Here is a 13520-nt window from a genome sequence, read left to right as displayed (position 1 = left end):
AGTTCGACCCCTCTAGTAGACCCAGGGCTGGGTCTTGCATTGGATGTTTCTGCACCAGGGCTCCACCTGCCCCTGCTGAGATTGGCAGCCCGAGCCCCTGGCATTGAGCTGTGAAGGATGCAGCCCTGGGCTCGAGCAGCAGCCCCTCCCTGGCTGGGTGGCGCTACCTGACGGCAGGCCGGGCGCGCTTCATGGCCTCCTCAGTAGCGCTGTGCTGATGTACCTGCCCCCGGCTGGCCCTGCCAGGCGGGACCCCCGGACGGAGAGGGGAGAGTGGCTCTGCACGAGCAGGGGGCTGGCAGCCCATGGATTGAACAGTGGCTCCAGGCTGGTGCCTGGTGCTCCCTCAGGGTGGGAAGCCCTGGGCCCTGGCTCGCAGGGTTCACTACGGAGCCTGTGCCCTGGCGCTGCAGGCTGCTGAGCTCTCGGGACAGCAGCAGGCCCCAGAAGGGCTCGAGGGGCCCAGACAGCCTGGTCGGGCACAGGCCAAGGTGCATCATGAGAGTGTTCTCTTGCCCAGCAGGCCACTGGGGGTGGAAATGGGGCTCGGCTCTGCTCCGGCGCTGGCCCCCTGGTGGTGAGTACTGCGTGGACGGTTCTGGCCGGAAGGGGCTCTGCTTGTCCCCAGGTGTCACTGCACCTTTCAGAGGTGCTTTGACACAGGGTGTGTCTGGTGCTGGGATGGAAGCCCTCAGCTCGCTGCACACATGGCTGCAGGTCCTGTGGCAGGAGCTGTCTCTGGTCTGCGCCCCACATCATGGAGGAGAGCCGGCGGGCGCTGCCCTAACGCTAACGTAGCCTCTGCTCTCCCAGGACGCCTGCTACGAATTCCGCCTGGTGGCCTTTGCCGGGAGCTACATGAGCGACCCCAGCAACACCGTGAACGTCTCCACGGCAGGTAAAGCTCTGTGCTGCCCCAGCCAGCCAGCCACGCCCTGGCGGAGCCCTGGGTCTCCTTGGGGTGCAGTGGGGGGGACCTGTACTGCCACAACTCCTGTTCTGCCCCCCATGGGCCTCCCTCCATGCACCCAAGCCAGGCCAGCCTGGTGTGACAGGGGCAGGAATGGAACTGGCCATTGTGCCCAAGCAGAGGGCCCCTCCCCGCTGGTAGGCAAGTGTCTATGGGCTGGTTTCCCCCTAAGGGAGAAGCACGGTATCCCCTCACCCTGCTGGCTGTCTGAGGCCTCTCCCCATCACCTTGCCCAGGTATGGAGGTGTATCCATCCCGCACTCAGTTGCCTGAGCTCCTGCCGCAGCCTGTTCTGGCTGGTGTCATCGGGGGCATCTGCTTCCTCAGCGTGGCTGTGATCTTCAGCACCATGGTAGCCTGCATCATGAACCGCCGGCGTGCCGCCCGCCTCCAGAAACGCAGGCAAGGTAGGGACCCAGCCCTGGCACAGGCACACAGCTGCCGAGGTCGGGAGCACAGCAAGGGGCTGGGATCCTCGCTGGGCGGCCCAGAAACACAATGGAGGATGGGGTGAGGTCTCTCAGTGGGGTCCGGGGTCATTCCCTACATGGGGTAAGGGGTTGTAGCCCAGGTGGGGGCATAGGAGGTAAGGGACATGAGGTTGTAACCCAGGTTGGGTGACAGCCCCCTCTGGTTGGTTGGGTGGGAAGAGCCCAGAGGAGCGGGGAGCTGAGGTCAGGCTGGCATGGGACACTCAGAGCCCCAGGACTGTCGCAGCCAGAGGGGTGAGTTCAAAGTGGTTCAGTTAACTGGGTGCCCTGTTGGTGGGGCTGCTCTGACTTTGGTTTGACCCAGTCTAGCGCAGGTTAGCTACAACCAACGTAGGCTAAACAGCAACCAGCCACCGTGGTGAGCCACAGTGCTGCCCCGAGGTCACTGAACCCCTGGGGTTACACCGGTGCCACTTTCCCTGGTCGACAAGGCCTGGGAATGATGAAGGCCCCTTGATCCCAGCTTCTCTACCCCTCCCTTCATCTGCTGCTTGCTCCTGGAGGAGCAAAACCTGCCCAGGGCATGTCTTCCTGCTGGGAACGGGGCTGTGGGGAAGGGGAGCTGAGAAGCACAACACCATTAGGTCAAGGGACTGGCTGGGTCAGCAGGGTGGGAAATGGCCTTTCCTTTCTAGGGAGCACCGATTCTGATCCGGCCCCAGGGCACTAGGGACTATAACCCATCCCCCGATGGCTGTCTGGTGGCCCCTGGGCGCTGGTGGGTTTCATGCTGGTTGTCACAAGCAGGTGATCACCCCCACAATCCATGGGGGCCCTCAGGGCTCGGCTGGGGGCCAGGGGTGGGCGTGGGCCACTGCAGTCTCCTCATCTCATGTTGAGTTGCTCGCCATGTGATCCCCTTGTGTTCTCATGACCTTCCAGATCCACCAATCGTCTTCTCCCCCAACAAGAAGCTTCCACCTCCGCAGTAAGTCGCGCCATTCCACGACATCTTCCTGTCTCACCACGCTCCCTGTGCCATGCTGTTCTCCTTGCTTTCCCCATTCGCTCCCCGCTGGCTCAGGGTGGGGCTTCGAGTGGGAGGGAGGGGGGCTGGGTCCTGACCGCTGGGGTGGGGCTGTGGGAAATGGGCCTCCCCTCCACCGGCCATGCTCTGGTGTGGGGCTAGCTCCCCAGGAGTGCACTTTGACCCTTCCCGCTCGGGGCTGGGGGGTTGTCCTCAGTTCTTGGAGAGAATGTGCAGGCCAGGTTGGATGGGGGGAACAAGTAGGCAGGGGCTGCCCCGTGGCAGGAGGCAGGGGGATCCCCCCATTAATCCCTCTCTTTCTCTGCAGAAATTCTCACAGCTCTGGTAGCCCGGACAGTGCCATGAAGCTGAAGCTACAGGCCTCCCCGTACCAGAGCTTGCGCCGGACTCTGCTGTGGGGGGAGAAGGCTGGCACCTGTTTGGGCCTCACCATCGCTGGCGGCCCTAGGACCAGCTCCAAGTACATGGTGTACGAAAGCCACATCGGGGATGCGATGCCCCTGGAGCGCATCTGCCGGGGCCCCGATGGGCGCTTTGTGGTGGAGACGGACAGGCTGCCCCGGGAGGCCTCCCCCTGTGCCCTCGAGACGGAGCTGTTCCCCGAGCTCTTGCAGCAGGATCCCTCCCCCACCCCGCCTGAGCCCAGCCCGCCAGCACCCTACCTGCAGGTGTACGCTCACCCAGAGGCAGAGGAGCCCATCTGGAAGAGGGGAGTGCCGCTGCGGCCCAAGGCCACAGGCCAGGCCCGCAGAGAAGCCAGATCCTCTGGCTACCGCCAGGGACGCTACTTTGGCTACTGCAGCAGCCCCACAGAGGAAGGCAAACCCTTGTGCAGCATCAACCTCAGCCCTGTGGCCTCCCCAGTGCCGCTGCCCCTCAGCACAGTGGAGGAGCCGCGGGACAGCATGTGTTGCGAGGGGCGCTGCCAGAGCACTGTCAGCTCGCTGCGCAACTCCCCAGGCCCTGGGGGCTCCCCCGTGCTCGGCAGGCTGCTGAGCGCCCCAGCTCTGGCCAGCCCCAAGCCACTGGGCTCTGGGTCTCCGAGCAGCCAGCGGAGAGCCAGCTCCTCGGCCCAGAGTGGGATCCTCCAGTACCTGAGCCTGCCTTTCTTCAAGGAGATGAGCGTGGATGGGGACTGGCCACCCCAGGAGGAGCCCTGCGAGATCCAGGCCCTGGGTAGCACGGAGCCCACCCTGCTGGGGGATCAGGGTCACACGCAGAGCACGGAGGGAGCGGCCTGCCTGGACTACATGGACACGCGTGGCACTGCAGAGTCTCCTCTGGAGCAAGCGCCCAGCAAGGCTCTCCTCAAACCACCAGAGCCGCAGATGGGCCCTGCCAAGGCTGCCCTGCCTGGGAGCACGGTGTGGCCAGGCTACCTGGGCCCCAGCTCTGACCCGCTCCTGGCCAAGGAGCAGGCCCCCTGGGGCCGGGCACCATCGCCCTCAGACAGCAGCAGGACCGAGCCGATGTACACAGCCGTCTCCTCAGAGTCCAACTGGGCCTTGAGCCTGCCCGGGCAGCCACTGTCTGCAGAGCTGCTGGAAGCTCAGGTGCCTGAGAAGCACCAGGCCCCGGGGACCCTCTGCCTGCAGGGGCCATCTGCTGAGAAGCTGCTGCGGGGCAGCCTGACCAGCCAGAGTAGCGGCCGGGGCAGCGTGTCCTTCCTGAGACCCCCCTCGTTGGCGCTGTCGTTAGGGGGCACCTACCTCAGCTCCCCGCTAGGGGAAATAGCGGGCTGGCAAAGTGAAGGCGAGTCCCGGGGCTCCATGGCAGAGGAGGGCAGGCCAAGGAAGGAGCTGGCCGTCGCCACTGTCAGCAAGAGGTGAGCCGCATGGTTTGGGATGGTGGGTGGAAGAAACCCCAGGACTCCTGGGTTCTATTCCCAGCTCTGCTGACTCATGCGGTGACAGGGGGATAGTAACCCCAGGACCTGGTTTGCAGCGTGGATGCTGAGAGCCCAGGGCAGTGGCTATGGGGAGTTATCCGAGGGAACCCCAAATCTGGCATTACCAGCCTGGAAACCAGCTGCACTTACTCACCCAGGCCCTGAACACCCTCAGCTCTGCCCTGCCCTGGCTCCCGGGGAGAGCGAGGGATGAAAAGCCCTGCTCTGTGTAATGGAACCGGGGATTGTAAAGTGCCCCCCTTGGCACTGCCAAATGCAGGGGCTGGAGATGGACCTAAGCTGCTATGAGCAGAGCTCCCACCAGCCTCTCCCCTCTTGAGTGATTCTTTTCCTCCTGGAGTTCACAAGAGCCGATGCCCAGCTGCTAGGCTGTTTGTCCCTTGTGGCATGGGAGGGTGAGGGAGGTCCATGCTGCCAGGCGCTTTGTTCTGGAGCAGGGTATGGGAGCCTGCCAGACCCCTGCAGAGAGCGGCAGACAGTGCTGGTGGCTGGTCCATGGGGTGAAGAGGGAGCTCAAAGGCTGTGAAATTCCTGGAGACCTGGCATGGGGCAGTCTGCCCTATACACTAAAAATCATGGACTGGGCAGAGCCACCGGATTGATGGCTTATTACACTGATTTGTTTCCCACTAAGACCTCCCCCTTCCCCAGCTGCTTTCCCCCGCACCTTCCTTTCTTCCCTAGGCTGGAGGGGGGTAACGAGTGTGTTAACCACTTATGCTAAACTCTCTGGTCCCCCTTGTATTTTGCTGTGACGCTGTGGGTACCTTTCCCAGCCCTGTGTAGCTCGAAAGCTTGTCTCTCTCACCAACAGAAGTTGGTCCAATAAAAGATATTACCTCACCCCCCAGATATCTGAAACATCCCCAGAACAAGCAGTTAGAGAGGCCTGGGGGGCAGCATAAGCCCCGGGAGGGCAAGAGCCATCAGCCTGCAGCGTGGCCAGACAGACTGTTGCTGGTTCTTAAAGTAGTTTCACGTTTGAGCTCCAGATTCTCTTCATCGCTATGGGAAATGTCTGAGGCTCCTGGCTACCAGGAGCCCTCAGGCTGGCCACAAGGTTGCGGCCTGTTGCTCTGCAGGCAGCCTGGACCAATAGCTCTGAGAGCAGGGGGACTGTTCTAGCTGCCTCAAGGTGGTGTTGACCCTGAACCCTAACAAGGGCACATCACTGCTGATTGCTTTAGCAGCAGCCCCCTGCTAGGGTGCATTCCCGAGACTGCTGAACGGAGTGTCAGATACCCAGCTGGGAGCAGCTTGTCAGTGTCATGGATTGTGGGGAGGGGACTAAGGAATTCAAATGTCCCTCCCCTGAAATCTCCTGGCCTCTTTGCCTGATCCAAGCAGGCGAGGAAAGGAGGGGCTCTTCCCCTCCCCCTACCAGAGCTTCTAAAACCACTTCCCAAGCCCTCCAGGTGCCCCCTCCCCCCCCAGCGGCTTTGCAGTTCCAGGGCAGGGCATGGCCCGGCCTGCACCATGGGAGATGTGCTGGGCCAGGGGAGGGAGCGGGAGGGAGCTCTGGGGGTCCTGGCTGCATGTTAGGATGTGATTGTGGAGCCGGCACATGCCCAGATCCCGGGGCTGACACCGTCCTAGCAGCCAGCTGCCTTGTGGGCCTCGCTGGGTGTATTGGGGGAAGCCCCTCAGCAAATGAAGCAGAGCTTATATCCATGCCCTGCACGCCACCCCCAGCACAGGGCTCCTGGCTCCCACACTGCCAGCTCCCACCATTGCTGGAGGTCAGTGGGGCCATGGGGCGTGCAGGCCTGTGCTGCCCCTGGCCTGGATTGTCACCAGAGCATCCATCGCCCCCCAGTGGCCACTGTGTCAGCTGCTGCTGTGTTCCTAGCTTGCTCTGGGCTCCTGTCTTGTGCTACGGTTGCAGGGCAGCGGGTCAGGTCTGGCCCAGGCCAGGCCAGCGGTGGCACTGGGCTCAGGGACACTGTGCGGCCCCGTCTGGGGTGTGTAATGGGATCACACCTGAGCACCCTCTCGTGGCCAGAGGCAGCTCTACAGCCCCTGCCCCGGCTTTCCCCTTTTTCAGGGCTCCTCAAACCCAACGCAGGCCAAAGGAAATTCATATTTCCCACTGGGCTCCACTTTACTCAGTCGTCAGCTGTGTCCTGGCCCTCCAGTGTCCCTCCCTTAGCTGGGGGGTTCCCAGAGCTGGGCACAATTCAGTGTCTCTGCAGGAGCTGGACGGGCTCCCTGCAGCCACTGCTTCAAGCCAGCTCCAGCTCCTCAGGCTTCTGGCTCCTGAGCATCCCCCTCGCTGCAGCCACCTGCTGCTCTCTGCTCACCCAGGTGCACCTCCTTTGGGAAAGGGGGCTGGCTAGCCACCAGCCTCCAGCCCTGCAGGGGGGGCACTCCGTGTCGGGCTCAGCTCGCTCCCCCCGGGCGCTGTGGGGGGGGCACTCCGTGCCGGGCTCAGCTCGCTCCCCCAGGATGCTGTGAGAGGGGGGCACTCCGTGCCGGGCTCAGCTCGCTCCCCCAGGGCGCTGTGGGGGGGGGCACTCCGTGCCGGGCTCAGCTCCCTCCCCCAGGATGCTGTGAGAGGGGGGCACTCCGTGCCAGGCTCAGCTCGCTCCCCCAGGATGCTGGAGGGGCACTGTGCGCCCAGCTCAGCTCGCTCCCCCCGGGCGCTGGGGGGGGGCACTCTGGGGCCGGCTCGTCTCGCTCCCCCCGGGTGCTGTGGGGGGGGCACTCTGCGCCTGGCTTGGCTCGCTCCCCCCGGGCGCTGTGAGGGGGGGCACTCCGCGCCCAGCTCGGCTCCCTCCCCCAGGGCGCTGTGGGGGAGGGAGCTCCGCGCCCAGCTCGGCTCGCTCCCCCAGGGCGCGGGGGGGGGGCACTCAGTGGCCGGCTCGGCTCGCTCCCCCCGGGCTCGGGGAGTGGGGGCACTCCGTGCCGGGCTCAGCTCGCTCCCCCAGGGCGCTGTGAGGGGGGGGCACTCCGTGCCGGGCTCAGCTCGCTCCCCCCGGGCGCTGTGAGGGGGGGACACTCCGCGCCCGGCTCGGCTCGCTCCCCCAGGGCGCTGTGAGGGGGGGCACTCCGTGCCCGGCTCGGCTCGCTCCCCCAGGGCGCTGTGGGTGAGGGGCACTCCGCGCCCGGCTCGGCTCGCTCACCCGGTGCTCTGTGCTGCCATTTGTTGAGTGTTACGGGCTCAGGCTCGTCCCGGATGCCCCGGGTTTTTGGCTCAGAGTGGCAGATCTAGCTGTGGGGCAGTGAGTGACCCCTATGTGGCCCACGGAGCAGCATGTGTGCCCCATGGGGAAGGGAGGCTAGAGGTGACCCCAGCAGCCCAGACAGAGTCACTGCCCCAGCCCTGGGGCTCTGCTGTGTAGCCTTGTGCCGTTGCTGACACCAGTGCACAGGAAGGCCCATCGCTTCCATGCCGGGGGGGACACTCGCTTGCTGGCCTGGGGAGCGGCAGGGAGAGTCCAGCCCAGTGAGCTGGGAGGGAGTGAGGAAGATGATGGGCTACATCACAGAGCCCATGTCAAGCCCAGCGGCAGGCTGTGCTCCTGGGCCTGTCCATGAGGTGTTGCCCTGGGCCCAAGCCATGCCCTGGGTCTAGGATGGATGGAGCATTGGGACCTCGCTCCCATTCTGCACCGCATATCCCCACCCTGCTGGACCCAGGGGTGGCCAGTCCCTGGGGGCCTGCTGGGTGCAATGCCAGGCCTAGGGCCCTGGAGTTGGAAGGTCGCTTGTCACCCCCTGTGGGAAGCATGAAGCTGCCCTGGGACAGAGAATCACAGAAGATTAGAATTGGAAGAGACCTCAGGAGGGATCTAATCCAACCCCCTGTTCAAAGCAGGACCAAACCCAACTAAATCATCCCAGCCAGGGCTTTGTCAAGCCTGACCTTAAAAACCTCTAAGGAAAGAGATTCCACCACCTCCCCAGGTAACCCATTCCAGTGCTTCACCACCCTCCTAGTGAAATAGTGTTTCCTAATATCCAGCCTAGACCTCCCCCACTGCAACTTGAGAGCATTACTCCTTGTTCTGTCATCTGCCACCACCACTGAGAACAGCCGAGCTCCACCCTCTTTGGAACACCCTCCCCCCCGCCCCGCCCCTTTCAGGTAGTTGAAAGCAGCTATCAAATCCCCCTTCGTTCTTCTCTTCTGCAGACTAAACAATCCCCGTTCCCTCAGCCTCTCATAAGTCATGTGCTCCAGCCCCCTAATCATTTTTGTTGCTCTCTGCTGGACTCTCCAATTCTCCCACATCCTTCTTGTAGTGTGGGGCCCAAAACTGGACACAGTACTCCAAATGAGGCCTCACCAGTGCTGAATAGAGGGGAATGATCACTTCCCTCGATCTGCTGGCAATGCCCCCTACTTATAAAGCCCAATATGCTGTTAGCCTTCTTGGCAACAAGGGCACACTGCCAACTAATATCCAGCTTCTCCTCCACTGCAATCCCCAGGTCCTTTTCTGCAGAACTGCTGCTTAGCCCGTCGGTCCCCAGCCTGTAGCAGTGCATGGGATTCTTCTGTCCTAAGTGCAGGACTCTGCACTTGTCCATGTTGAACCTCATCAGATTTCTTTTAGCCCAATCCTCCAATTTGTCTAGGTCACTCTGGACCCTATCCCGACCCTCCAGTGTTTCTACCTCTCCCCCCAGCTCAGTGTCATCTCCTACTAGGGTCACACCCTGTGACCTGACAGCCTCAGTCAGAGCATTTGCAACCTGAGCCTGCCCTCCTTTCCCCCCCCCCCCCCCCCAGTAGCCAGCCCATGTCAGGATCCTCTCTGGTCTCCCTTCACCCTGTGCTGGGCATGGCACTGGGGAGGTGTCCCCCCTGCTCTCGTCTCCCCGACACTGAGCATGGCAGTGGGGCAGCCAGCCCTGTGTGTCAGCATCCCCCCTGCTCCCCACCCCCCGGTGGTGCTGGGGATGGCAGTGGGGCAGCCAGCCCCCCTGCTCTCCCTTTTACCCCTGCCCCCCCAGCACTGGGCCTTGCCCCACATCAGTGCTCCAGCTCCTAACGCCCGCTTTTGCCCTCTGCCCGGCAGGAGGAACACGTCTGTGGATGAGAATTACGAGTGGGACTCGGAGTTTGCACTGGAGTCAGACATCCTGGATGCGCTGCAGCTGTACCGCAGCGGGGACCCCAAGAGACCCGTCTCCACCATCGCCGTGCGGGAGCTGGAGCGGCAGAGTGAGTGAGCAGGGCCTCGGGCGGTGCCATGCAGGGCTGCAGGGTGCTCCTGCCTGCGGGCTGGCAGCCCAAGTCCCAGAGTCTTGCCCCCACAAGCCCTCCCTGCTGTTCCAGGTGCCTGTGCGGCCTCCCTAACTCTCAGCCCTGGACTCCTGTACAGGGGCACAAGGGTGTGAGTATAAACAGCTGCCCCATCCTACTCCAGAGGTGGCTGCATCTCCATATGGGAGGTGAGCAGAGTCTGTGTTGTGTTTTGGGATCCAAGGGCCTCCGGTGTATCCCAGGGGTTGACACAAGCCCTCCCCTCCAGGATGAGGCAGGCAGAGAGACAGAAAGTTACAGCATGGTCCATCTTGGCCAGCACAGAGACCTCTGACCCCTCTTTAGTCCCAGCCCAGGAGTGTCTGCTGCTTCCAGCAGCCCACACTTAACAACCCCACCGGGCCTTTGTTCTCCAGCTGGTCACACCTGGCTGGCTTCCTGCAGAGGGTGGGCCATCCATGGTCGGTAGTTGCTAGGTGCCAAATATCCAGGCAGTGGGAGAGGCCGTTGTCTTCAGACGCTCCATGGGCATGAGGCCCCAGGCAGGCCCCACACCGCCAGGCGTCAGTCACACCTGGATCTCTGCCAGGTAAGTAGAGACCTGTCAGCTGAACAACACTTTCCCACCTCCTAGTTAACCATGCACCACCTAGGGGAAATTGAGGCACATACAGTATTAATACAAAATATTACAAAAAATTCCCACTCTGCCCCAGGGCTGGCTTCAGACCAAGCCTCCCATGTCCCTGCTCCAGGCCTAGCAGTGGGGCAGCTGAGCACAGTGTTGTATTCCCGCCCCACCACACAGGAGGCCATCAGGCCCAGTCTAGGTCCTCACCTCTCCCCCGCTGGAGTCAGAGCCCCTCAACCCCATGGGGTTGCCGTTTGGTGCTGCTCAGTCCCAGCTGAGAACCCCCGTGGGCGGGCCCATGTGAGCCGTGCTGAGCCGGTCCCAGCCGGGAGCCCCCGTGGGCGGGCCCGTGGGCAGAGCCGTGCTGAGCCGGTCCCAGCCGGGAGCCCCCGTGGGCGGGCCCGTGGGCAGAGCCGTGCTGAGCCGGTCCCAGCCGGGAGCCCCCGTGGGCAGAGCCGTGCTGAGCCGGTCCCAGCCGGGAGCCCCTGTGGGCAGAGCCGTGCTGAGCCGGTCCCAGCCGGGAGCCCCCGTGGGAGGGCCTATGTGAGCCGTGCTGAGCCGGTCCCAGCCGGGAGCCCCCGTGGGAGCCCCCGTGGGAGCCGTACTGAGCCGGTCCCAGCCGGGAGCCCCCGTGTGAGCCGTGCTGAGCCGGTCCCAGCCGGGAGCCCCCGTGGGCGGGCCCGTGTGAGCCGTGCTGAGCCGGTCCCAGCCGGGAGCCCCCGTGGGCGGGCCCGTGTGAGCCGTGCTGAGCCGGTCCCAGCTGGGAGCCCCCGTGGGCGGGCCCATGTGAGCCGTGCTGAGCTGGTCCCAGCCGGGAACCCCCGTGTGAGCCGTGCTGAGCCGGTCCCAGCCGGGAGCCCCCGTGGGCGGGCCCGTGTGAGCCATGCTGAGCCGGTCACAGCCGGGAGCCCCCGTGGGCAGGCCCGTGTGAGCCATGCTGAGCCGGTCACAGCCGGGAGCCCCCGTGGGCGGGCCCGGGTGAGCCATGCTGAGCCGGTCCCAGCCGGGAGCCCCCGTGTGAGCCGTGCTGAGCCGGTCCCAGCCGGGAGCCCCTGTGGGCGGGCCCGTGTGAGCCGTGCTGAGCCGGTCCCAGCTGGGAGCCCCCGTGGGCGGGCCCGTGTGAGCCGTGCTGAGCCAGTCCCAGCCGGGAGCCCCCGTGGGCAGGCCCGTGTGAGCCATGCTGAGCTGGTCCCAGCCGGGAGTAATTCTTTGCTTCCCTTCCCCCAGCCCTGGAGCAGCCTCCTGGGGAGCCCAGTGAGGGAGGGCAGGACTGGGGTGGGGGGTACTTTCTGCCCTCCCTTCCCTTGACACCGTCCCCTTTGCTGGCTTGCAGGTGCCAAAGCTCCTGGTGACGGCAGTGGCTCCCCAGGGAACTCCAAGTCAGTGGATGCCCTGGAGGCGTCGGGCTCACCGCAGGCCCTTGCCAGCCCAGAGGCTCGCTGCATGGCCCTGAGGGAGGAGTTCCTGGCGTACCGGCGCCGCAGGGAGGTTGCCAAGCAGCGCAGGCAGAGGATGAGCAGCCACGGCTACGATGAGCGCTTTGAGCAGGCCACGCTGCTGTGAGAGGACGCAGCCCCGCTCTCCGGCACGGCCTGGTGTGGCTGGGCTGGCAAAGAGTCTGCCGGGTGGCAGGGCATCCCTGCAGCACCCCGGCTGGGCGGACGCCACGCCCCACCATGGGCTTATCAGCACGCCGGGGGCAGGACTCAGGAGGCCCCTGCAGTGGCTGGCCTGCCAGGCTGTCCTAGGGCCTGTGATGTGGGGAGCCCAGGCCTGGCACTCAGCCTGCCAGGTGCGGTTAGGCCTGGCCAGCCCTTCATACAGCACATGGTTGGCCAGCTGTGGGGACCGAGTTGAGCCCAGGTCCAGCCCCACGCTCACAGACAGCACTTGCCACAGGCTGCTTGTCCCTTCCTGCTGGCCCCAGGAGCTCCCACGGGCCGGGCCAGGAAGCACAGGGAGTGGGCCAAGGGGTCCTCGCAGGGGATGGGCAGAGGACAGAGGCATTTGTAACGGAATAAAAAGAGAATTGCACAGACTTTAGCCTCCATGTGAGTGACAGACCACGTGGGAAGGGGAGACGGGCCAATGCCAGGCGAGGGAGCCTCCACCCCGTCTGCCAACTCCCCCCGGCTCTGCGGAACACCCTGCCCCATCTCCTGCCGTCGCCCCACCCCCATCTCCCAGCCCCTGGCCCTGCAGAGCACCCTCCCCCATCTGGCCCAGGCACACACTTGGGATCAAGCCACTTTTTCTTGCAGGTCTGGCCTGTGGTTGCTTGGTCCTGCTGCAGGCCCTGATCTAGTTGGCACTGCAGCGAGTGGAGGAGGCACTATGGCCCTCCTGGGCCAGTCTGGCGCTGATGGGTGAACTTAGACCCTCCTGCCTTTGCCAGCTGTGCCATGCCTGATGCTGCCGGGGGGCACTTGGCTCCTGCATGGTGCTGGGGCAGCTGGGAGTTGATGAGACCCGATGGCAGTGTAGGGCCCAGGCACCCTGGCCATCAGCCTCACTCCTGGCCTGAGGCTGTGCCCACCGCAACCCTCCTGGGCCAGGTACTGCGCTGGCCATGGCCAGGGGCCACGCAGCGCCCTGCTGCTTCCAGCCACTCTGGCTCCCGAGGGCTGGGGCCTGGCCTAGCTCCGGCTCGTCTCTGGTTGGCAGGTGCCCCCTCCCCTGTGGCATGAGCTGCTGCAGGTCCTGTGGGCAGAGGAGCAGCCGGCTGACCAGGCCGTGGCGTCTGCATAGCCCCCAGGACCTGGCAGCATGAAGTCCAGCGAGGCTGATGCTGCAGCAGCCAGCAGGGCCTGTTGGGGTGATCCCCGGCCAGCACCCAAGTGAGGGGCAGGGCGGTGGTGCAGCCCCTGCCGTGGGGGCACTAAGGCTAAAGCCGGCTCCGGAGCAGCACCTGGCACGGGCAGGATGAACAGAGGCCACACCTGGCTGCCAGGTGGATGGGCTGCACTTCCTCTTTCCCCAAATTTGGCCAGGCTCAGGCAGGTCACTTGACTGGGGGAGGGGCTGGGCCTGGGACTCAAACCTTGCCCCATGGACCCCTCCCTTCCCCGTGTCAGCTGCCTCCCTCAGCCCTGCCCCATGGACTCCCCCACGCTGGGTGCCTCCCCCGGTCCTGCCCCACAGACCCCTCCCTTCCGAATGTCAGCTGCCTCCCTCAGCCCTGCCCCATGGACTCCTCTCCCATGCTGGGTGCCTCCCCCAGTCCTGCCCCACAGACACCTCCCTTCCCCATGCCGGCTGCCTCCCTCAGCCCTGCCCCATGGACTCCTCCCTCCCCCATGTCAGCTGCCTCCCTCAGCCC

The 13520-nt window shown here is 64.5% G+C and overlaps 1 protein-coding gene across 2 annotated transcripts in view; it reads left to right on the top strand.

Moving 5' to 3' along the window:
* IGSF9 (immunoglobulin superfamily member 9) overlaps positions 1-12239 on the top strand; it is a 51999-nt gene extending 39760 nt beyond the window's left edge. The window contains exons 16-21 of one of the 2 annotated variants that reach the window (XM_039513106.1): positions 814-898; positions 1207-1377; positions 2344-2389; positions 2757-4274; positions 9383-9528; positions 11535-12239. In XM_039513106.1, the coding sequence (XP_039369040.1) occupies positions 814-898; positions 1207-1377; positions 2344-2389; positions 2757-4274; positions 9383-9528; positions 11535-11764 (2196 nt within the window). In that variant the 3' untranslated portion in view covers positions 11765-12239. The remainder of the gene's footprint in view (positions 1-813; positions 899-1206; positions 1378-2343; positions 2390-2756; positions 4275-9382; positions 9529-11534) is intronic. The other variant, XM_039513105.1, reaches the window with a different exon arrangement.
* Positions 12240-13520: the final 1281 nt, after the last annotated feature.

Source organism: Mauremys reevesii, linkage group 24 (genome assembly GCF_016161935.1).
Source record: "Mauremys reevesii isolate NIE-2019 linkage group 24, ASM1616193v1, whole genome shotgun sequence".
NCBI classification, from domain to species: domain Eukaryota; kingdom Metazoa; phylum Chordata; order Testudines; family Geoemydidae; genus Mauremys; species Mauremys reevesii.
The sequence above is the reverse complement of the archived record's forward strand: the minus strand, read 5'-3'. Positions and strand labels throughout refer to the sequence as shown.